The sequence below is a fragment of the Peromyscus leucopus genome, chromosome 13 (assembly GCF_004664715.2).
Source record: "Peromyscus leucopus breed LL Stock chromosome 13, UCI_PerLeu_2.1, whole genome shotgun sequence".
Taxonomy (NCBI): Eukaryota; Metazoa; Chordata; class Mammalia; order Rodentia; family Cricetidae; genus Peromyscus; species Peromyscus leucopus.
This window is the reverse complement of record NC_051074.1, coordinates 9720298-9745204: the sequence shown is the minus strand read 5'-3', so window position 1 is coordinate 9745204 and position 24907 is coordinate 9720298. Positions and strand designations below refer to the sequence as shown.

The window sequence follows — 24907 nt, the reverse complement described above, 5'->3', positions numbered from 1 at the left end:
GATGGCCCTGCAGTAGCACCATTCAAGACGACACTGATTCCCACTTGCGGACAGAGGGTGGCTTTGGGTCCACAATCAGCTGCGAGGTGTCCACCACGGAGCCCTTACAGCACACGCTAGGTAGCTTCATACCCAAGAGAGTCTCCTGGTATCAGAAGAAATCCTCAATGAGATGTGTTAACCCCTCGGCTAAGGTGACAGCGACACCTTTCACAGGGAGTCTGAGGCTTGGAGATTAGGTTTTGTCCCACTTGGGGGGCGTGGATCTGAGTTGCTCAAGACCCACTAAGGCCTGCCTGACCCCAACCTGTCCCATTTCCTCCCCACAGGTCTCTGAGCTAGAGAAAGCCCCACAACCCGGCACAGGACTGGCTTAGGTGGAGGGTCTGGGAAGAGGGAGGGGTCAGCAGGGACTCCAGAAGCTTCCCTCAGCCAGGCCCGCTGACCACGATGCTACAGCTGTAGGGCTGAGACCAGAAAGCCAGTGAGATGCAGAGCTTCCAGAACCTACAGCAGGTGCCAGGGCTGGTCCCTGGGTGCCAAAGCCTGCCCTGCCATATCCTTGTGAAGGCTTTCGTGGAAAGGTGGGAGAGGAGTGGGAAAAGGGAAGGTGCTGAGGACTCTAGGGTGTGATGTTGTCAGACGCCATCAGGGGGTGGAGGACTCTGAGGTGAGCCTGAGGGAGGGAAGTGGACAGCAAGCAGTGTGTGTGAGCAGGCACCTGCTACCTCAGGAGGCGATCATTGTGTGTTGGGGGCGGGGCGCAGAGGCCCCTCCTCCTGCTCCCTGAGGTATGGGAGCCTTGCCTCATCCCAGAACCCTGTGGGGACTTTCTGCCTCACGAGGTGAGGCATCCCATGTGGTCTCAGGGTCCCCAAAGGCCCACAGACAGGGCAGCGGCTGACAGCGGCAGAGGAATAGAAGGAATTGTATTCTGATTCAAGGGTACTCGGGGATCAAGAGAAAAGGGACCCAGGGAGGGGAGGCACACACCTCTGGCCCTCCAACCACTTCCCTGCCTGAGCCCCACCCTGCTGCCCAGGGCACCTGCCCCTTACAGGGGCTGAAGGTCCTGGAAGCAACATGGTACCAAGCACCAACCTCAAGAAAGGGCTAGTGTGGGGCCCAGACAGCTGGGAGCCACAAGCCTGGCAGAGATGGGGCCCTCCCCATGGACCCCCTACATCTGTTCTAATCCCTTCCTTCTAGAGTAGGGTAGAGTAGGGAGGGCTGGGCAGAAGGTTATCCACCAGCGAGCAGGCTGCCTCCCCACAAGGGGCAGGACTGAGAGCAGGACCTTCTTCTTGCTCTCCTCCAGGCCATGGCCTGCTGGGCTAACGTGGTACACAGCCCACATCTCTCTCTGAGTAGAGGAGAGCTTTAAGGCTACATGCTGGGGTCACTTCTACCTGAGGAGGATCCGTCCCTGACTCCAGCAGGGAGCTGGGGAACTAGCCCTGGGGATGGAGGCTGCAGGTGTGTCCGTGTGGGGTCCAGGGGACATCTTGGGCTCAGCTGTGACGGGGCACTCGGGGCAAAGGCATGTGTGCAGGTGGACAATTCGAGGACCAGGCTGCACAGTAGAGCACTGGAAGGACAGAGGTGGGCACATCCTTGCTGGCCCCTCCCACTCTTCCCTCTCTCCTGACACCCTCCACCACCTTGGTGGACCCAGTCGCCACCCCTCACCACGTAGATGGGAGAATCAGGCCGAAACAGGAAGAGGGTAAATAAGGGTCCGCACTGGAGAAACAGGCACTTTGCTCGCCCCACCCCACTCCCACGCCACTGCAGGTTCTGGGTGGCTGGGACTCGTGAGACCCTTGGCCAGCCACTATCGACACTCTCCATCCAGTGGCCCCCCCTGCAGACCCCCTGGCTCTGCCTGGCCACCTCGCCCAGCCAGCCCGGTGACCTGCGCTGTTCCAGCTGCCCCAGCACCGCCCCCGTCCCTCCCTCCCTCCTCGGACAATCACGGGAGTGAAGACACGGAGCCAGAGCCCGGGCACCGGCCTGAGGGCCCCGGGCAGGCTGGGCCAGGCTGCCCAGAAGCCCACGCAAGGCGCAAGGCGGAGCTGCTTGCTGGGGGAGGGGGGGAGGGGGAGGGTCACAGACAGGAGGCTTTCCGAAGCCTGCCTGCCTGCTGAGCCCCAGCTCCCCAGAGACTAGGGCCCCAGGTGACAGGCACTCCGCATTGGAACAGCGCAGGCAGCCTCTTCAAAGCCGTCCACGCTTCCAGAAAAGCACCGGAGTACATGGCAAGTACTTGCACAATCTCCGGGGAAAGGTAATTGTCTACTCTAAGGGGATAAGCCCATCAGCAGCTTTCTCCTTCCCAGCCCCGAAGTGGGGGGGAGGGGGCTGCAGTATCGTGCAACCCCCCCCCCCCCCCGCCCCCGTTCCACCCATCTTTGTCGGTCAGAGTTGATTTCATTCTTCCAGATCTTTTCCTCCTTGTTTTTTGGGACCCTCCCCTCCCCTCCCCCGGTGCTCCCAGGTTTTATTTGGGGGCAGGGGTTATTTGTTCATAGCAGGTTTTCCCCCACCCTAGTCCCCTTTCTAAACCTTGCCCCCAAACCCGAAGCCCCCCCCCAATTCCAAGGCCCCTGGCTTCTTGTGACACCCAGCATGGCACCCCCTGGCAGCAAACCCACAGGCGGCAGCAACCTGTTTGCCTCCTCCCAGATTCTGGCAGCCGGTCTCCCCTCCACCCGCACTGTTCTCCACAGCAGACAACAGCCTGTGGCTTCCTACCTTTCAGGGTCACACCCTCCTGCCACCTGCTGACAGCCGCAGCTCCTGCTCCTCCCCGGCAGGCAGCCCCTCTCTTGGACATCAGCGGTCACCCTAGGGCTTCAGCCTACCCCCGTATCCTGAGGGCATTTCCGACGCTGTCCACAGACCTCTCTGACCTGACCGCTCCTGACACCTCAGGGACCCACTGCCCCGAAACCCTCCGCCCTCCTCAAGAGACTGGAGAGTCATGCCACCTCCTCGAGCCCACATGGAAAACCTGCTTCCCTTACCACCCCTAAAGACTCCCATTTCAGCCTGCATGGCTTGGGGCAGTGTGGGAACGCACAAGAGGATAGCTCTCAGCCCCACGGCTGCCACAGCCAAGGGAGAGCACAGGCTACCCCCTCTACCCAGGGTTGGCTCTTAGACCAGGCCTTTCAGGAAAAGTAAATCAGCCCCCCCCCCGTTCTTTCCAGCCCCAGAGGCTGAGCGTCTCCAGCATATGACGGGTGGCGGTAACAGAAACAGGAGCAAATGACCCAGCTTTCTTAGGGACTACCTGCCTCCCAGGACCCAGGGGGTCTTCACTACTGCCAGCTCCTGTCCCCCAACAAATCTGGACCTGGCTAGTCCCCAAGGGTTACACCTGAAAGAGGGCATTTCAACCCCATCTCTACAAAGTTAGAAAAGCATCGAGCACAATCCTCTCCCTTCACTTCCAATACTCCCACCCTCCTGGATGCCTTCATGACCCCCAAGCCCCTGCCTCAGTTTCACCCAGATGACAACATCACCAAGAAGAGCCTCCATCACGAACGGGGACCCCCTAACTGGGGAGCATCGGGCTGCTGGCACTTGTATGGGCTCGGTAGGAGGGGTCATCTCCGGGCAGGAAAGGGCTCCCATCAGTTGCCTCTCCAGCATCAGGCCAGGCCCAGGCGAACAAAGCCTAGGCGACACCTGCAGCTCCCACTTCTGCCTCCTCCACAACAGGGACAGTTCTGCGCAGCTGGAACCGGCAAGCAGGATCTGCAGATGCCGGCGGCCAGCGCCGCGCCGCGCCGCGCCCGGGCTGGCTGTGCGGTGAGGAGGGGGCGCTGGTGCAGTGGGTGCGGCTAGCGCCGAGTGCTGAGCGCTGCGGCAGGCAGAGGGGGCACTTGGAGGGGGGCTGCGGCAAGCGGGAGATGGAGGGAGGGGAGAGAGGGCAATGTGATTGGCGGGGAAGGGGCTTGCCGCAGTGGGCGAGGCAGACAAGGGAGGAGGAAAGGGGCGTGCTAAGGCTGGGGGTGGGTTCAGCAGAGGAAGGGGGGCTTGTTGCAGGAAGGGGGCTGCGGCAACTAGTGGGGGTGCAGAGGGAGGGATGGGTTAGGGAGGGGGTAGCCAGGATGGTGCAGGACAACTTCAGAGAGATGGGGATGGGACGAAGGTGGGGAGCTGGAGAGACATGAGTGGAAATCGGGGCTGGGGACAGGGGTCTTGATGGGAAGGGGGTGAGACACAGGCTGTGGTGGAGCTGGAGATGAGAGGTGAAAGCGTGGGGGAGGGGGGAGGAATGGTGATGGAGATGGCGGCTAGCAGACTCAGCCTGGCACCAGCTTAGCAGGCACCCTCCTGGCTTTAGGACCCCCCTTCCCGGATGGCCGCTCCAGCCGTGTCCCCAGCTGTGGACGCACTCCGGATGGCAAGCGCGACCGACTCCGAGTGTCAGTGCAGGGGCCCCGCAAATGCAGAGCGGCAGGACTCAGCAGGAAAAGGCCGGGATGAGGCTAGGGGCACGGGCAGCAGGCAGCAGGGTGGACTCCGCAGCAGCCCAGGGCAGCGGCAGTCTTCATTGGCCCACACGGCCGGCCGAAGGCGGCTCCCTGGGACGCGCCTCCTCCCACAGCCTTCACTGGCGCGTCAGTGCCGCCCCCGTCTCCCTGGAAACAGTAGGTGTTTGCGGAGCACCGCCCCCCCCCCTCGGTGATGCCCCGCATTTCTGAGGACTTGTGGATCAGGCCTCTTCCCTCCAGCCCTAGGCCAGCGGTAGGGGTGGGGTGCAGCCGGTGCTCTGGCTTCTTGGCCTCAGCAGGACAGACTCATGGGAAATTAGGGCCAGCTAGGGAGTCTATGGATGGTCAACTTTCTCAGCCGCAAAGTGTTAGCTGGCTGCATTGAGGGGGTCCCTCTCCAGCAGAACACCAGATCTCCACTGCTGTCTGTGCACTCAAAGGTCACCATAGTTTCCCAGTCCTTCCTAATATCCCCTGCCCCGAGCGAGGATCCATCCCCATTAGGGTCTGCCTCCAGTTCCCTAAGCTTCTCTCAGCCTTACCAGCCAACCTGGAACCAAACTCCTCCCAGACCACACTCTCCATCTAGGGCCCTGGCCCTCCTGGGACAATGGCAGCTCTCCCACTCTGCTGATCACCCCCCCCCCTTTCCAACCTTTGCTTCCAGTTGGGGAAAGCCACCTACTCACACTTCCTCCCTGAAATGTATAGGTCCCCTCAACCTTCCTAGTCTCATTGCTGGGGACACAGGAATCTGCTGGGTGAGCAGCGCTGTTCGACCAAGGGGCGCTGAACCCCGAAGATTCCCTCAAAGAAAAGGCTCTACCCCAAAACCCTAATGGCTGCCCCCTAAGCTACCTACCTACTCTCTGCTCAGGCCACCCAACCAGTGAATGCCAGGTAGGAGGTGCCTCAGCATGGCAAAAGGTCCCACTGAGGCAAAAGGTCTTGCCCCAGTATCCATGGCTCATGCTACGCTCTTGGAACACGCTGGAGATGAAGAGGACCTTGTGTTTATGTCTACCAAGACCACGTCCTTGTGACTTGGCTGCGGGGCAGAGCCCACTCAGAGCTCGGGGCGCTGCTCCACCAACTCAGCAAACCTCAGCCTTGCTTTTCTGTTCAGAGTCAATCCCCGAGTGGAGATTCAGGCAGGATGTACGGGAAAGGGAGGGTTCATGCCTTGTCCCAGGCTCTACACGGTTTTCTCATCTAGCTGATCCACCAGTCTGCTTCTGGGCCACAGGACAACGAAGAAGGTGTCCAGCACAGACTAGTCCTGCTTCCTCAGATGTGTCTACACGGGATAAAGGGACGCAATCCAGGGTCCTCCTCAGCCCTGTAAATACCGAACTGGTGGTCACAACCCAGCCAGGATGGAGCTGGGGGCAAAAGCCACTGGCTGCCAGCCCAGCTGTTCCTACTGGCCTGGTAGCCACCTTCCTGGGCATATCCCCTACCTCACTGCAAAGGCTGCTCCCTTCTCCCTGGCAGCCATGCCAGCTCTCATATTAAAACACCTGTAAATACAACGGGTAGGGGCACCTTTGCCCAGTGTGGGCATTTCTGGAACAAGGCTACTGCTATAACTAACTCAGAACTTCTTCCTCCAAACAGGTACAAGAAGCAGGACAGCCAGAAGCTTGTGGTGTAAGGGGAATGTCTTAGTTAGGCTTCTATTACTGTGAAGACACCATAACACCACAACTGTTATAATGGAAAACACTGAATTGGGGTGGTTCACTGACGGTTTTAGAGGTTCGGTCCATTATCATCACGGTGCTACACGGTAGTGTGTAGGCAGACATGGTGCTAGAGGAGTCCTACATCTTGTAGGTAACAGGAAGTGGTCTGAGAAACTAGGCGTGGCTTAAGCATATGAGACCTCAAAGCCTGCCTCCACAGTGACATACTTCCTCCAACAAGGCCACACCTCCTAACAGTGCCCCTCCCTTAGGGGGCCATTTTCTTTCAAACCACCATAGGGAACGTGGGAGATGAGTTCTCATCCATAAAGGCTGTTACTCCTAGCACCTGGTCAGTGTCACACAAACTAGGGTTCGGGGTTAGAATCACTTTATCAATACAACTTGTCTACCACTGACATGGTGGCATACAGACAGCCAAATCAGCACACCCAAGGTCGGTGGCTGGCAATGGCCATGAGAGCAGTGCTGGTCTCCCTAGATTCCCATCCCAGGGGAATTCCCGGGCGGAAGCTAAAGACTGCAGCAGGAGTCAACACGCTCTGTTGAGAGGCAGCTTCCCTAGGCTGGGCTGCCCAGGCGGCACCTGTGTTTGCCCAACAGGGGCATGGGTGTGGCTTCCAGCTGTGGTCCCACCCTGCCCTGCAGGCACAATTAGAGCAGGGTAGAAGGGAACCCGGATGTCAGTTACATTTTATACTTTATTTCTTACATGCATTTGTAAGTGTATGTGCCTGTGCATGAATGTGTGTGTGTGTGTGTGTGTGTGTGTGTGGTTAGGATGTCAGTTACATTTTATTTATTTTTATATGCATTTATAAGGGTGTATGTGCCTGTGCATGAGTGTGTGTGTGTGTGTGTGTGTGTGGTTAGGATGTCAGTTACATTTTATTTATTTTTATATGCATTTATAAGTGTGTATGTGCCTGTGCATGAGCGTGTATGTAGGATGTCAGTTACATTTTATTTATATTTTACATGCATTTATAAGTGTGTATGTGCCTGTGTGTGTGTGTATGTGTAGGATGGCAGTTACATTTTATTTATTTTTTACACGCATTTACAAGTGTGTATGTGAGTGTGTGTGCGTGTGTATGATGTCAGTTACATCTTACATGCATTTATAAGTGTGTATATGTCTGTGCCTGTGCGTGTGCGTGTGTACACACGTGCCACAGAGCACTTGTGGTCAGAGGACAACCTGCAGGAGTTACTTCCCTCCTTCCACTCTGTGGAAGGGAATTCTGACATACAATAAGATGGATATCATGCTCAGTGAAAAAAGCCCAGCGAGGTCCCCAGGGCTGTCAAAATCACAAGAGACAGAGTGAAACTGCATGTTCGAAGCAGGGGAGAGGAACAGAGAGTTTGTGAGTTTTGACTTTCAACTTAATACAATCTAGAATCATCTGGGAGGAGAGCCGTAGTGAGGTATTATCTAGATCATATTCTCCTGTGGGGATGTCTATGGGATCCAGTCCACCGTGGGCGGCACCATCCCCTAAGCTGGGCCCCTCGGCCTGTGTGAGAGTGAAGTAAACTAGTGGACAGCAAACAAGCTGTCAGCAAAGATGCATTTGCTTCTCTCTGCTCTTTCCTGTGGATGTGATGTGTCTAGATGTCTCAAGTGCTTGCTTCTGATTTCCCTGTAATCATGGTCTATATCCTGGAAATGTAAGTCAAACAAACCCCTTTCATTCCCTAAGTTGCATTTGGTCAGGGCGTTTTTACCATAGCAACGAAATAAAACTAGAACAGGGGATTAGTGTTTAACGGGACAGAGGTTCAGTTGGTGATGACACACCACGCTGGGAAGCCAGTCACTATCTACCCAGTGGGGTGGTCCGCCTTTTCATGGCTGCCTGCGTCTTGCAGTCCTTTGTGGGGTGCATGGGGTGCACTGGTTAGTGTTGTGGAATATTAAGATGTGTTACATTTGGGTATGCTGTGAAACATTTGTTTTAGTGATGCACAGATGTGTTGCACTCTCTTATGTTGCATTTGTTTAACTCTGTGAAGCTGTGATACTTTGCCTGTCTAAAACTCCCGATTGGTCTAACAAAGAGCTGAACAGCTGACAGCTGGGCAGAGAGAAAGGCTAGGAGGGGCTGGCAGGCAGAGAGAATAAATGGGAGGAGAAATTAAGAAGATGGAGGATGGAGAAGAAGGAGAAGGAGTAAGAACAAGGAGAGGAGGAATCTAGGGTCCAGCCACCCAGCTACACAGCCAGCCACCGAGTAAGAGTGAAAGATATACAGAATTAAGAGAAAGAGGCAAAAGGTAGATGCGATAATTTAAGAAAAGCTGGCTAGAAATAAAGCCAAACAAAGGCAGGGCACTTATAAGAAAGAATAAGCCTCCATGTGTGATTTATTTGGGGGCTGGGTGGTGGGCCCCCCAAAGAGCAAAGAGTAAAACGACCAACAACAGGTTAGTTTTTCGTCAACTTGATACAAGCTAGAGTCCTTAGAGAGGAGGAAGCCTCAATTGAGAAAATGTGTCCATAAGATTCAGCTGTAAAGCATTTTTTTAATCAGTGATCAATGGGGAAGGGCCCATTGCGGGTGGGGCACCCCTGGGCTAGTGGTCCTGGGTTCTGTAAGAAAGCAGCTGAGCAAACCAGTAAGCAAGCACTTCTTCACAGCCTCTATATCAGTTCCTGCCTCCAGGTTTCTGTCCTGCTTGAGTTCCTGTCCTGATTTCAGACGAACAGTGATACAGAAGTGTAAGCAGAATAAACCCTTTCCTTCCCAACTTGCTTTTTGGTCATGGTGTTTCACTGCAGCAATAGAAACCCTAACTAAGACATGAGGTGTGGCCTAACTGAAGTCACTGTCACTAACGGACATCCATCCACAAGCACACGATTCAGAGGGGATGACTGAGGTTCCCAGCAGTGAAGTAGTGAAGTGACCCACCCACGTCAGACTCCGGGGCCAATGCTGTGCTTTCCCCCTGGCCCAGGCTTGGCTGGTATGAGAGACCTCTGGGGACCTCATTTAGCCCAGCAGCAGTCCTAGGGATGCAGATGAACCCTCACCTGCAAAACCAGGGCCCAAAGGGCCTTGCCTGGAGCCAGATGTGGCCTGTGAACAAGCCGGCACAGTTCCTGTCTGGTCTTGACCAAGCTTTCTGAGAATGAGGCCTCAGGCTGCTAGCAAGTGCCTGCAAGGATAGGGAGGGCCATCTGCCCTGCCACTGGTGACGGTCTTACAAGCCACTCCAGAAAGGCCCCTCCCAGCCCCGCCAAGCACTCCTGGGACTCCTACCTAGCAGAGTCTTGTCTTTGTCATTTGCACAGCCCTACTCTCCAAAGGTCAGACCCACCCTCTGGGGTCTAAGGAGCAAGTGGCATCATGGGACCACTCTGCCTCAAGTGATTCTCAGAGATGCTCACACAGCTGTCTTCTGAGTGGTGTCTTGGCCCCACCTTGTCTATGCTCAGGCTCTTGCCAGTGATTACTGGCAGGCAGAGGGACACAGGGATCCAGTGGCACTGCTCCGTGGGAGTGGAGCTCAGGGCAGGCAGCTTGGATCCCCGAGGGAGCATCAGGAGTGTGTCAGAGCCATGGGATCCAGTACAGAGAAGCCCTCCCTGCTGGCTGCTCCCTTGACACTCTCCTGTTCCTGCCTGCCTTTCCTGGGACTGATGGTCCCAGGGGCCCCTTCTCGGCTTCTTTTCTACAAGTCAACTTCTACTTTTCAACACTGGCCCTGAGAGTGACTGCTGGCCTCACAGCCCTGTCTCCTCTGCTGCTGTATCCCGGGGACACTGCTCTCCTTGCAATTCCTGGCTTTCCATGATGGGAAGCAGCTGAGTGGCTGACTCGGCTTCAGGAAGGAGCACTGTGGGATGCTGGATCTCTCCCTGCAGCCAGGACCTCCCTGCCCCCATGGCTCCCCAGCCTCCCTAGATGCTGACCTCTGTCTATTGAGGTTCTCCCACTCGCACCCTGCCTGGAGAAACCAGCACTGGGGAGGAATGGACCTCCCTGTTCCCCAAGAGGGGCACAGAACACACACACACACACACACACACACAGAGGTACAGCAGTCAGTACAAAGTCACATAGCCAAGTCAGCATAGAGCTGCTCTTGAGCACAGATGGACTAGCATGGTCCAACAGACCAGGACTGGATTCTGTGGGGGTGTCTCAGTGCTAGGATAATGGCCGCTGAACAGGTCACTGTCCTTAAGAGGTGGTTCTCCGCCAAGGGTGTGGCTTTCCCCAACAGCCCAGCCAACACATTCCTTCAGAGTGTCACTGTGCCATTGCACACAGCACAAACAGCCTTCCTGTCTCCATTCTGCATGGCTCAGATGCCACCACAGTGACCCCGGACTGTCCACTGGGCCAAACAGAAGCTCTGGAGGTCTGGGTACAGAACCTGGCTACATCCTGACACCCAGAATGGACTGTGTCTTCCAGGGCAGTTCAGGGAGCTCTACTCGAGGAAGGAGGCAGAGGTTAAGGTACCCACACTGGATCCACAGAGCTGACTTCCAGTCCGGCCCTGCTGTAGAGACAGGCCTTATACTCTCAGCCATTGGTGTGACCACCACCCTTGTGTTGGTTAGTATATCGATTTGACAGGACTTAGAATCATCTAGAAGATAAACTTCTGGGTATGTCTTGAGGAAGTTTATAGATTGGGTTGAAGTGGAAGACCCATCCGACATACAGGCAGTACCATCTCTTGGGCTGTGGTTTTAGCCTGAATAAAAAGGAAAAAGAGGGTTGGGGAACGCGATTAGGCGGTAGAACACTTGCCTAGCATACATAAGCTGTGGGTTGGATCCTGTCCTGGAGAGTTTTATGCCAACTTGACACAAGATAGAGTCGTTTGGGGAAAGGGAACCTCAGTTGAGAAAACGTCTCCTTAAGAATGGCGTGCATTTTCTTAATTAGTGATTGATGAGGGAGGGTCCAGACTATTGCGGGTGGTGCCACCCCGAGCTATAAGGAATCAGGCCGAGTAAGCCTGGTGACTTTTGTGGGAAACAGAGGCTGGCTTCTCAGGTCAACGCAAAGCTCTAAGTGCCCAGCCAAAGGCAAGAATTCCACAAGCTAACACAGAAGGCTGGGACCTTCATAAGCTGACTGGACGGGTAGCCAGGACTTCTTAGGCCATCTTGATGATATGTCAGGAGAAAGCCAGGGCTTCACAGCAGGGCAGTGGTCTGGGAGCCCTGGGCCTGTCCTGTGCAGCCTAGGGTTGGGTCACTCAGGCAGGTGTGTGGCTGTCAGCCTCAATGCTGACAATCTGATGCCTTCCTCTTTTTCCAGCATTTTTTTTTTTTCTGGTACTAGGGACAGAACCCAGGGCCTTGCATGTTCTAGGCCAGAGTTCCACCGCTGAGCCACGCTTGTACCCTCTCCCCGCCCCAGTACTTATTATTATTGTGTATGTATATGTGTCCATGTGGGGTGTGTGTCATGGTGCTCCATGGGGAGGTCAGAGGACAACTTCATGCACTCAGTTCTCTCTTCACTTTTACATGGGTTCTGGGGATCAACCAGGTCTTCAGGCTGGTGCAGCAAATCTGTTTGCCTGCTGACCCATCACGGTGGTCTCCGGCACCCCACAACCATGTACTTTTAAATCCTTTTAGATGATCTCAGCAACACACTGGTCATGTGCCAAGCAAGGCCATGTTCAGAGGGAAACTGACATCTGCTTGCCTTCGCCGACCCCTATCAGACGCACAGCCCGAGGGTGCTCCGTCTGCCGCCATGTGTCAGCACCAAGAACAGCGCCCAGCACACAGTAGGTGCTCCAGCAGCAGCGCTGAGGTTTCAGAGGACCTTGTGAACCTCCCAAACCTCATCACTGTCCAGACTGGTCGTCACGCTCACTGCTCAGCCCAGCTCTCGCAGTGACAGACTCTCCTGGTCAGATTGGCCCTGCCCCACCAGGCTGGTTACACAGTTGGACGTGGTCTCTGTTCTGGGCCCTGGTGCCATCTGGTGGAGGCTGTCAACTCCTCAGGACTGAGTTTAGTTTTGAAGCATGAAATGAGAGGACTATGGAGGCCATCTGGGGGCTTCTCTTTGCCCCAAGGAGCTAGCCTCTATTTCTTATAAAACTCAGTAAGCATTTATCAGAATATTACAGAACACAGTGGTGCACCGTGAGTTTCCCATGAGTACACTGTGTTGTGAGACCTGGCAGCAGGTTTAATGTCCACTGGAGCTTTCAACTTGTGGTGGTGCCACATTCCAAGCTGTCTGCTACAAAAGTAAAGGGACCTGCCATTATAGGTGGTTTCTATACTGGCCAAGTCCTAATCCTATTGTTCCTAGCAAGGACATGCTGCAGCCTGGTTGGGAGCCAGTCTCCTTAGCCACATGCCTGAACTCTGAGTTCCATTTGTGTTCCTGTAAGGACTCCTGGCTTGCACTACCCTGCTTACTACCTATTTGTCACCCTTCTGGATTCAACTCTATTTCCTTTCCCCGTCCCAAGCTTCCCCTGCCTGACTTTGGGGCCTACAGCTTCCACGCAAGTGCTTCTCCGGGTGCTGATGGTATTGGTTGGTGGAAGACGCTACCAACACCTGGAGGTTGGTAAAAACAGCACCCATTAACGGCTAAGAACCGTGTACTGCCAAAGTTCCCCACAGTGGATCCTGGAATATCACCTCACTCATGGAGTGGTGTGCCCTGAGCATCTGACCTAGGGCCATTGGCCCAGAGCTCTATATGCATACATATTGGATGAGATGTGCCCACCTGGAGTCCTAAGATAGCAGGATGTACAGAGAGTCCTGGGTACTGATCCAATAAGAGCAGGGGAAAGGCACAGGTCAGAAATGGAGCATTACTAGGAATTTTGGTAACTTATTAAGAATTACAGCGAATTACTAAGAGCCTCATCCTTTTAGATAGCTGTGTGGTCCAGTGTGTCCCGAGCTCCATGACAACTGCAGACGTGTAAACGCCTGAGCCAACCCTGGCAGCAAGTGGCATCAGCTTTCTCCCCAGAGACTGGCAGATGGTCACAGGTGGGCGGGATGTGGTCCCTGCAGCCCTCGAGCCTCTGGTGGGCACTTGTGGCCAAGACGCTTGAGGGAACGCTCAGACGTCACCACCGCTCACCACGCGGATGGACTCAGAGGACCACAGATAGCCACAGACAACGAAGACGCCCCAGACACAGCAGGAAGGATGGCCACTCACAGATCACAGCCTGGGGTGTGATCCACAGCTGTCCTTGGTGGTTAGGAACCCCTTTGAAGGTGTTTCTGAGGCTACAGTGAGCCAGGACAGCTGACAGGGAGGGGGCCATCTGCTCGAGGCCTCACCAGTACCCTCCAGCCTCACATTTGGTCGTGTTGCAACCCAAACTCACCATCCTCACCATAGGCCAGTGGGTGTGGCTGAGGCTCAGGACCACAGTGCTGTAGTCTGGGGATCACTGGATTTCGAAGGTCCCGGAAGCCCCAACTAAATTTCTCACTAGAACTTAAATGTGTTGAGTCAGGGACTGAAGTGGAAAACAAAAAGTCTTGTGCCTTCCAGCCTGGCCAGCTTTCCACTGTCCCTCAGGAGGAGGCAGGCCAGTTTGGCTCAGGCATCTGTGACCGGCGAAAGGGCCAGCTCTGACCTTAAGAGATTTACCTGGGTGTGGCCAGCTGAGGATGGGCCTAGCTTGTGCCTCTATCCTCTCAGTCAGCTCGCCAAGATGATGTGTCCCCACATGGCCCCTGAAGATCTATACCCTCCGAACTAGATCCTCCCAGTACTGGCTGCTGATGCCTTAGTCCTCTGCTCCTTCTTGTACCTGAGGGAGTCTGTGTCTTGAGAACCAGATCTCCACCCTAAGATCTCACACTACGCTCAGCACCTATGAGACAGGCCCACCTGAAGGTTTCCTGTGCTTCATTCACAGTGCCCAGGTTAGCACCATCAGCGGGTACCCACACAGGCACTTGCCAAGTCTGGGCTGGGACAGTGACTTACCCAGAACGGGAGCTGATTAGTGTGCAGCAGACCTCCAGTGAGGCTCTGCCCTGGGCTCTGTCTCTGGGACTCAGTTTCCCGTGTGCATGCTAAGCAGTGCTCAGCCCACCAGGAGCTTGGGAACATCTATCCCCTAGGCATCTTGCAGGGGTTCCTTTCTGAGCTACCCAGACACAGGCCACTGCATCGACCAGGGCTAACAGCTTGCTTCATCCACCTGCAGTGGCCACACGAAGACACAACAGGCCGACCTTCTGGCACTGGTCTCTAGGTTCAGTTCACAGAGGCCTTGGGCTCTGTCTCTGTTTTCCTCTCTGTCATGGCCCTGGCTTTCCCAGGGTGGGGGGAGGTTGGGCAGATGGCCAGGGAGCAAGATTGACGGAGCCCCGAGGGGCTGCCCTGTCACCTGGCCAAGTCCTCAGAATCTAGGGAGCATTCTGCACAAATGAGCAGCAGCCTGTTTGGCTGGCCCTTGCCCCGGGGGAGGTGGCCTGCTTGGCACGCTGTGGGACTCTCCACCAAACCCAGTCTGTCCCGCCCCGTGCTCCTCAGCTGTCCTCTGAGAAGCTGGCCCCAGAGTTGAGCCTCCCACCTGGCTTGGCTCTTCTGCTCACAGGTGGCCTGTCTGAGCTACACCGGTACCACAGAGTGCCAGCCAGCCGGGGCTCTTCAGGCCACAACCTCGTTACCCACCCACCCATACCACAGTGACATACCACAGAGATGTGTCACTGGGTTAACACTGCTCTGGCCACGGACAGAGCACTGTCAGATCTAGAACATCAGAGAATCCTGGCCTGCCACCCGGCATGGAAGGAAGGTCCTTCGGGGAGGCAGGGGCAGCCATGGGGACAGGAAGCTCTGCTGAGAAGGCTTCAGGCAGGCAGGGCATGGAGCAGGTGGGGAGAGGTACGACTCCAAGACAGAGAGCCCAGGATTCCTGCAGCCAGATGGAAATGCCCAACAAGTGCTGAGAACGAGATAGAGGTATCATGGTGCCATTCCTTGCTGAACTGAGTCCCCAAAACCTGCATGTGGAAGTATGACTCCCCCACCCAAACTCAAGAAGGTAATTTTATTCTGGGTATGAGGTCTCTGCGGATGTTAACTATGAAGAGCATATGAGCGGGCCCTAACCCAAGATGATTGGTGTTCTGATAAGGAGAAATTCAGTGATAGATATATATGGGAGAAGCTATGTGAAGGTGAAGATGTGGGTTTGTAAGCCAGGGGCACCAGCAAATGTCAGGATGCTGGGAGAGGCTGGACTCACATGTTCCCACAGCTCCAGAAGGGGAAGACCCTGCCTGGTGCCTAGGTCTCAGCTTCCCAGTATCCCAAACCACGAGGCAATACATGAAACATCTGCGGTTACATCTGTTCGCTGCGCTTTGGTACTGTGGCTCTGGGAAATGGAAAACACTGACAGTTTCCAGGGCTGGGCCTCTGCTTGGCACACAGGGAGAATTTGGAGCATTCACCACATGAATGGACCTAAGTAAGACCTGCTCAGGTGAGATTCTGATCAGGAATGTATGTGCCCGTCAGGGAATATTGGGGCCAAGAGTGGCGGAAGTGCCCCTCGGTGGGTACAGGAGTCATGTGCCAGGGGAATGAGCAGCCAGTGGGAGATAATGCTGAGGGCATGGGCAGGGGAGGTGGTAAGGCTGGTTGGCCCCTAAGGAGTCACCAATGGGGTGGCAGTGTGTTCCTCTCACACTCAAGAGTGTCCCTGACGTGTAGGTGATGACGGAGAATAACTGAGAGGTCTAGGCACCCTCAGCTCACCCCTGGCTGCCCTGTGCTCTCACCCAGAACAGCAGTCTCTTTGTGGGGTGGGGATGAGTGGAGCTGAGCCCGAGGGAGGGAGGACCATACCAACCCAGGGGACTGTGCCCCAACACTCCCACGCAGGAGACTTCAAATAGTCCAGGTGCCTGCCCAGGCCTTCTCTCAAATACCACCAAGAAAGGCTGGCAGCAGGGCCTCAGCAAGGTGCTTGGGCATGGCGTAGGAGGCACTAAAGGTGAGCAGCATCCTATGCCAGATGACTGTGCCCATGGCCAGGTTAGGTCAGGGCTGGATAGAGACTCTAACCTGGGGGCCCCTCAGCCTAGGTTCTGACATAGGAAAGACCCCCAAATCACTCTAGACCCAACCTGAAAAGGCCAGTCTGGCTTAAGGAGGAGTCTGCCTTTCCTTCCCCATCCCTTACTTCACAGGTGATAGCTGTGTTACAGGAACCATGGCGTTAGAGAGGGGTGTGCACACACTGACTGCACCTACCTGGGTCTGAGCTCAGCCCTGCTGCTTGGCATGCATGCCCGTATATCCTCAGTGCTTCGAGGGTGGGCTGGGGGCTCCCAAGGCCATGAGCAGGCCTGTCACTAGAGGCCTGCCCTAGCAGTCGTCTGGGGCCACTGTCATCGGCAGACCCACCCCATACTCCGAGGCATCTGCCTGTCTACTAATATTTGGGGACTTAGCTCCAGGTAGATCAGCTTGCCTCTCCCAGTGGTTGACAACCCGGGGGTCCGTCCTTGGCTGACAAGAAGCACAGCCAGGGTCCCTCTATGCATATTCCGAGGCCACCTGTGTCACAGGCCTTGAGCCTGGGAAGTCATTCTGGTCTGGGTAGTTAAAGGAATTTCTAGACCCTAAGAAGGAGCTAAAGGCAGAGAACCAGAGCACAGAAAGCAGATGTTAGGGCCCACCAGGCTTGAGCTGCCAAATCCTACTTCAGGTCTCTAAGCTGAGAGAGCATGAGACTTCCAGAACACAGAGCCTGGGTAACGGAGGTCTGCTCTGGTAAAGGAGGTCTGCTCTGGTAACGGAGGCCTTTGCTGAGGTACAGCTTCCAGCGCAGGCTTTGGGATTAGCCAGACAGGTATGTGGCCTCTCTGGCCTCGATGTTCTCTTCTGTCCAGTGGTTCACATGGGCCCTTTCATGAAGTGCTCACGGGATGGTTGTGAAAAAGTCTTTGGGCGCCCAGTTCACAACGGACACCCTCGGCTGACGGACACCATCACCTCTGCAGTGTGTGCTGACTCTACACACATCCCCTGGAGACCGAGAGAGGGTGTTTCCATGGAGAAGCAGGATGGCCTGTCCGGCACGGGAGCCTCAGGGCTATAGCAAGGACCCAGGCCATTGCATCACGCACACGGCCCTGCTGGATCATGGCTCCCTTGGGCACACGGAAACCCAGCGTTGTGTTGGAGATGATGAAAGACAAGCTTCTAGAATCACATCAGGGGATCTGGACCACCTTGGGGTTCATGCTGAGCCACAAAGGGGGGTCTCTCCCTGGGTGGAGGAATAGGACACCCAGAAACTTTTGGTCCAGAGTGGGGAACGTGCCAGTGACTTCTGAGAGCCAGGCCTCACGTGAGGGAGAGATTCTGTTGGGTTCTGGAGAAAGCCAGACAACTCTTAAGAGGTGGGAGAGGCCCGCGGGCCCAAGGACCTCAGATTCTCAACTACTGTTACTGCACAGAAGGCCAGCCCACAGAGAGAACTAAGAGTCTTGTTGGGAGTATCTGGCGTGAGATGCCCACCCTCGCTGGCAGGCAGGCAGGCAGGAACACTGTGGCTCTGGGGCACAGGAGAAGCTTGGCAGTTCTAAGTTCTTCTGATTCTGCCCAGGCTGGAGACCCCAAGGAGGGCTGCATGTGCTCCGCTGAGGCCTTACCCATCCTCTATTCCCATACTGTAGTACAACTGCCGTGAAACAGGAGAACCAAGTGTCTGCAGTCGTTCACTAAGAACCTACTTGGGGCCAGCGGACTGGACAGGCTCTGTGGTGGCAACAGAGACCAGGCAGGGGTGGTTCCTGACCCTAGAGGCCAAAGTGGACACCCTGGTGCAGTCGTAGCCATACAGGGCAAGCTCAGTCATACGCATGACCCAGCATAGTCCTGCCAACCAAGAGAGACCTGCTTGACCATGGCTGTGACTCATCAGTGGGCTCCTAGCAACTTCCCCCAGACCTCGCCCCCCTGCAGCGCCCTGGCATAGAGGGAGGACACCGCCATCGTGGCTGCCTCCCCTGGCTGCGTCTCATCTATGGAACGGGACAGCTGTCGTCACTGCTACCTGGCCAGGCCGCCCAGAAAACTAAACAGGGGCAGGAGAGGGCACCCCTGTGCCCATGGGCCACCCTTCCTCTCTCCCAATCACCCACGGACCCCAGTAGAACCTCAGCAGGTATCTAGCCCCCGGGGGATTGCCACAGTCCTCAGAGGAGAGCGCTCTTTGGAAGTCTAGATTGGGGACTGCAGAAAAGGGTTCACACAGGAGTTGGAGCTCTAGGGAGGACTTCGCCACCAGGGGCCACCAGAGGGCGCCTGGTCCTTGGAGTCCAGGGCTGGTGGCACAGAACCAGACGGGACCCTGAGCTTGGCTGACCCTTGGGCTCCAGCTATCTTGGGGGCCAGCCTGCTCCTCTCAGTCCCTGTGCTAATGCTCTCTTCAGGGTCCTGGGGCTTGTAGGCAATCCCTCTCTCACTCTGAGGGCTGTGAGGTGCAGCCCAAGGGGTCCCAGGGAAGTGCGGCACCAGTTCTGAGGGGCACCAGTAGGGACGGCGGCGGAAGAACACAGTCCCCAGCCTTGCCTGTCAGTAAGTGGGGTGACCCTGGACAAACACTGGCCCCCCGCTGGTATGACTGCTGTAATTTGCAGGGTTCCCACACACCCCAGCTGCATGGACAGCAGCCACAGCCTACACAGACATCAATGCATTCTGCTGGTCTTAAGCTCCTAATTCTCCACATTCCCCAGCCCCAGGGCAGTAAGACCCAGGGCCTCTGGAAGGGCCACACCTCTGCCTCTTTATTTTGCCCTCTCCATGTCCTTGTCACGGCCCACACTGCCAGTTCCTGCCTGCATGGGCACAGTAGCTGTGAGTGGGTACAAGCTCAAGAAGGTCCCCAAGTAGGCATTAAGATGGGGGTGGGCCTGGCCATGCCATGGGGAGCTGTAGGCCGGAAGGTGTCAGACTGGTGTGTGTGGGGAGCTGGCGTCTGGCAGGGATCAGAAGTAGGCAAGGATGCCCGGGATCAGTTCCTATTTATGTGTGTTTGGAGGAGGGGAGAAAGCCAGCAGGCACCAACCAAACTATACTGGTACCTTCTGCTGCCACGCACCCAGGTGGACAGTGCCCAGAGAAGCGCAGGAGGTGTGGCCTTGACATGGCCGGGCTGTCTGCAGAGAGAGGTATAGGAAGGCCTGTCCTGGGGGTACTTGAGGGGGGAGGCTAGCCAAGAGACTCAGGCCAAGCAAGGTGTCTGTGGTTCTGTCTCTCCCCAGGGCCTGGCTATTTATCACCACTCCTAAGCAAGATAAGGCCACAGGCCACCCCCTCCGGTTGTCCTCATTCAGAATGCCTATAGTTCCACTTGAGTTTGGCCTCTAGCCTGCAAGCGCCCTCAGTTCCAGAAGAACCCTACAGCAGGAATTCCGTGCTCACCACGGCCCTGGTGTTGCCTTATTCAGGGGAACTCCGCACACATTTAAGGGTGAAGCCTGGGGCTGGGGAGGTCCTTAGGACATTGCATGGGCGCTCCACGCTCATAAAGATTCGGTTCCCAGAGCTCCTGAGGCAGCAGGGAAGGGAAGGGAAGGGAGGGGAAGAGCTGCTCTCAGCAGCTGCAGGGCCGAGGCCGCCGCCAGGAGGGCCGCTCTTCTTACAAAGAGATGACAAGGCCCCTGGGCGGGATCCAAGACGCCGACCACCTGCAGCTGGGCTCGCAGCTCCAGGCGGCCCCAAGTGCCCGGCCCGACCACGAGTGCGCTAGGGCCGGGGCGCTGGCGGGCACAAGTTCCAGGGTAGGAATCCCCGCGAACCCGGGGGTCGCCTGAAGCCCACAGCCGGCTCACATTTCTTTGGAATCCAGGCTTGAAGGATAGGATCTCCTCCCATAAGTCCCACTTAGGCTGCTCGTGCCGTGGACCCGCGGGAACTCCTAAGCAGAACCTTGACGCCTCTGGGAGAGGTCCGCATAGAGAAGTTCCTAGCCCGCTGCCAGTGGGAGCTGTGCCCCAACAGACCGCCCCACAGCTACCGCTTGATCCACCACAAGGGCGGCAGGCACGCTGCCCCGGAGCTGGGATTGTCGCCCCGGCGGCACACTGGGCCAAGCCAGGGGCTGAAGACGCCCAGCTCCAACCCTGACCCAAAGGGAGTGCACCGCGCCGGCGTCCCCTCGTCCCTAGCCGGGCCAGAACAGCGCTATGGGGAAGGGACTCCAGCGCGTAGTGACCGGGAACTGGGAAGCAACAGAGCGGATCGGAGCTTAGAGTCGAGGGCCGCGGGGTACAGAGCAGCTGAGGCGCAGGAGGCCACTCCAAGTCTAGGTGGCGGGTTCTGGCGCCCGGGGCTAGCTGCGGCGCACGGGTCAGGGGCCCAGAGCAGACCTCCTCCTAAGTGCTGGGGTCCGGAGTCCCGGGACGCCGCACCCTTACTCACCCGAGATCTCTGCCTGGGGCACGTCGCTCAGGCTAAAGCCCTTGTCCCCGTAGATCTGGCGGACTTCGCTGCAGCTCCGGCTCTTGCTGGCGGGGTCCCCGCGGGCGCAGGCGACCAGCGCGGCGATCGCGCACAGAAGCCACCAGCCTCGGGCCCGGAGCTCCATGGCGGGGGCCCCGCGGCTCCCTGGCCGCCCGCGCGCGCCTCCCTCGCTCCCGGCCGGCCCGCTCAGCCTAGTCTGCGAAGGGCAGAGCCAAGGTCCCGGCGCGCGCGGCTCGTGGTCCAGAGGCGGCGGCGGCGGCGGCCGAGGAGGCGGAGACAACAAAAGCCGGCTGCGACTGCGGCGCGGGGCGCGAGGCGCGAGGCGCGAGGTCCAGCCGCTCAGTCGGGCCGCCCAGAGCGCGGCGGGCGAACGCGCAGTCCCGGCTCTGCGCCTCCCCGCCGCCCGCCCGGCCCCACGGCGGCCGCGGAGAGGGGCAGGGAGGGCGGGGAGCGCGGGCGGGAAGAGGGAGCGCCCGGGCGGGGAGGGGCGGGGCGGGGCGCGGCTGGGGGCACGATCGGGGCGCACCGGGCGCTCCTTCGCTCTTGGGAGGGGGGAGGCCCTTCCAGTCCACGTGATGTGCTCGGTTGCTCTAGGAGGAGGGGGAGCCTGGAACGCAAAGCTGAGTCCAGGGTCCTCGAAGGCGCCACCCCCTCCCCCCAAACCCAGCACTCAGGGCGGAGGCACCACCTGTGGGGGCGGGGGCGGGGCGGGGGGGGGGGACCGCTGAGGCAGGGCTTCCCTCGCCGGACGTGACATCACGTCCTCGCCTGGCCAATCATGGACTTCCCCGCCCCCTGCTGAATTCGGCACCCCTTTGCTCCTCTCCATCCTTCACTGTACCCGGCTTTCTCTCTCTGCGCTTCCACCACTCTGTCCTGGTCCCTCGCTTCTCTGCTCACCTGCACCCCCACAACAGCTCCTACCTCCCTACGCCCTTTCTAGCCGCTTCTGCAGGGCTCCAGTTCTCATCTGACGTGTTTTGGAGGAGGGTGAGGGGGCTGAACGCGGGAAACTGGCCAAAAAAAACTAGCCTTCACCAGCTCGGATGACTTAATTGTTGCAGATTGTCAGCGGGTGTTTCGGTCCCCTCTTCGTGACTCCTTAGGAGCTCGGGCGACAAAAGCAATGGGGTAGAGGCAGGTCTGTGGGCTTGGATGCAGGGTGGCAGGTGACCTCTGAAAAGAGCCGTGTAGTAAGGAAACTATGCAGGGCAGCTCAACCCCAGACATGCTGTGGCGGACCATCAGCGGCCAAGCGGGTCCAGGCTGCAGGGATGATGGGGAGGAGGGGAGGGTGCCTGGCACCCCACCTGGGCGCTGGTGGTGCTGGGTTCCGAGTTTCTTGCTTGGCTGCTGCTGCTGGCAGTGTCCCTCCTTCTCTTCCCTCTACCCTGTGGGTAGAGGTCATCGTAGCTGAGGTCAGACTGTGGACCCAGGTACCTCATCTGGAAATGGGAAGAAAGCAAACGAAAGTCGCCCACTTGGTTGAGGGTAGTAAGATAACCCCAATGTGACAAAAGAGTGCAGGGCTCTTGGTTCGGCTGGGTCAGGACCTGTGGGTTTGTGACAACACCCCTAACTAATCACCCATGCCTCAGATGCCCCTCCCATCAGGGCTTCTACACGCTTGGACTGTTGCTCTCAGGAGGCTGGGTTCCCTAACTCCCATTGAAGTTACCCCGTGCACACAGTTATTGCTTAGGAGCAGCAATGGAGACCCAGTCCGAGAGGGCAGATCTCCTCAAACCCCTGCGCCATAACACTTTTCCTGACTCAGCAACCCCTGCGCACTGCATGCTGAGCCCTGCTCCTCCTGGTCAGGCCAGCTTTGGCCCCTTACTGCCTTCAATAGGGTACTTGCAACTGGCCCAGGCTCCAGCTTACCTTATGTGCTTTCCATGTCGTCTGGCCTCCCGCCATGTGCCTGGGGATTGGGAGGTGACCTCCTTGGTGGCCTGGGAATTGACTCGGGGTTCAACTTGGCTGAGGCTCAATAGAGGCCCCATGTGTGACCCATCACCATCACCACTGCATGCCTCTTTGTGACTTGACCAGACTAGATAGTTCCTCAGGGCAGGTTTAGCGTCTGAGCCACTTCTGGGCCCCAGATGGCAGATCTCTAGAATATGGCGACCCTTTCTGTGATGCTAGCTCAGGTGATGCTCTGTATAGGGTGGCTCCCTCTCCTAGGGACATCCTTATCTCTCTGCCTGCAGAAGTACGGCATAGCACCTTCCCTCAGGTCACAGTACTGGCAGCCAAGACCTCCCTCCAGAGGGATGCGCCTCTCCACACTGGATTCTCCATAACCTTGAGGGACCTGGTATGTGAACAGCTCAGGGCCTGCTGTGGAACTGACAGGGAGCGAGAGGGCAGCATGTAAGGGCTGGCAGGTCCCCAGCAGCCTCCCCTCCCTTTGCAGGGTAGGGCACCAGGAATGGCAGTGGCCTTGTGGCCCCCAGGGAGGGGCCTTCGGATGGGTATGTTACACCAAGGTGATGTTTCTATTCCTGCTACCTAGTTAGGTGGCACCTGAGCTAACTCACTTGCTTCAGCCTTGGATAAAAGGAAACAGACATGGGACCCACCACTCACCAGCTTCTTGAGTAGGACCCAGCTCACAGCATAGCACCCCTGTCCTCTGGAGGTGAAAGGAGTTCTTACCACGACATTTGGGATATACTGAAGGTGCCGGAAGCAAGCTGCCCCATTGCTGGGTGCTGTCTTTAGAGTTCACGGTGGTCCTTCGTCCTTACTGGGATATACCGTGAGGCCCTTCCACCATCTCAGCCCATGTCCAAGACAGACTTTAAGCCAAGAGGCAAGGCGGGACATAGGCAATCTAGTGCTCTCAGCTCTAGGTAGGCAGGACCTGTCAGAGCCTTGGTGAAGGAGAACAAGGGGGCCGAGCAGGGAATAGTTGTCCAGGCGGCAGGAGCGGAGGGACCTCGTGGCAGAGGGGACTCTGCTGAAGCTGCCCAGCTGCAGTCAAAGTGACGAGGCCTTGGGAGGAACAGAAAGATGCTGCCTGCCCTCCACCCCACCCTGCATCGCCAAGCCCTGGCTGCCGGAACCGCATTATTCCTGAGCTGACAGCTGCATCCACCAGACCCTGCCTTACCTGCCCCTGGGCTCCTGGCTGTAGAGATGCAGTCACGTACGAGGCAACACAGGCAACAAACTAACCATCCCTCCTCAGCTAGGCCCTGGCATAGCTTGGCCCAAGTCCCCCTAGGGCATTGGATGCCAAATACAGGCTTTAACTTGGTTGGGCCTACCTCCTGTGGCAGCTGGGAATGGGGTTACAATGAGAGATTTTGGAAGGATGGGTGCTGGGGCCATTGTATGCAGAGCACGCAGGGATGCCTCGGGGTTCTTGCCTGCCCAAAGTATGGTATGGATGTGAGAGAGAAAGTAGACGTGAATGGGGTAGAAAACAAATCAGAAAGAGAAACTGCATTCCTCCAAGCCAGATGAGGCTAGGGCCTACATGTCTATTGTCACATAGTATGGAGCTGAGGAGAGAGTGCTTGGTCCCAAGCTCCCAGCTTCCATAAGAGTCCTGAAGGGATCTGGGGGGGGGAGGGGCGGGGTTTTGAGCCCTGACCACTCAGAGGGACACCGGGACAGGCTGGAGGTCTTGCTGGTTCCTAGCAAGTCTACTGGCCTCCCCCTTTTCCCGTGATTTGGCGCTGCCTCCCCCAGCCGGTGCAGCCACCATGTTTCATGTTCTCTTTGGCTTCGTGAGCATCTTTCAGTGGCTCCCAAAGCAACTTCCAAAAAGACAGCCGTCAAAGCCACCATCTGTTAACAGATGCAAAGTGGTGCCAGCCGGCCGCAGGGGTCAGAGGCGTGGGCTAGGCTCAAGTGACAGGTGATGGCACTTTGGCCTCTTAGGAGGTGGCATGGTGCCTGGGAAATATGGAAAAACCTAGGGTGCCCACATCTCTGTAGGGACCCCACCCTGGGTAGCACCCCGAGGAAAGAAGCAGATGCTGGTGGGAGAAAAGTGGCCTCCAGGAGCGGCTGGCAGCATGGCGCAGCTCAGGGGATCCAGACAGCTACCTCCCTAGAGATATTTCGGCAAATGGCCGAAGGAAGCCGGACCCTGAGTGGCTCTGCGTAGCCAGGCGAGCTGGCCCCCTCCCTTTCACTGCCCAGAGCACTGCAGTGTTTCCGTTTTTTTTTCTCTCTGTGTCTGGGGGAATGCAGTCTCATT

At 57.0% G+C, this 24907-nt stretch overlaps 1 protein-coding gene across 1 annotated transcript in view; it reads right to left on the bottom strand.

The window, feature by feature from the left end:
* The window catches only part of Gpc1 (glypican 1), a 28645-nt gene extending 7546 nt beyond the window's left edge, over positions 1 to 21099 (bottom strand). The window contains exon 1 of the mRNA XM_028890630.2: positions 20647 to 21099. Coding sequence (XP_028746463.1) covers positions 20647 to 20812 — 166 coding nt within the window. The 5' untranslated portion in view covers positions 20813 to 21099. The remainder of the gene's footprint in view (positions 1 to 20646) is intronic.
* Positions 21100 to 24907: the final 3808 nt, after the last annotated feature.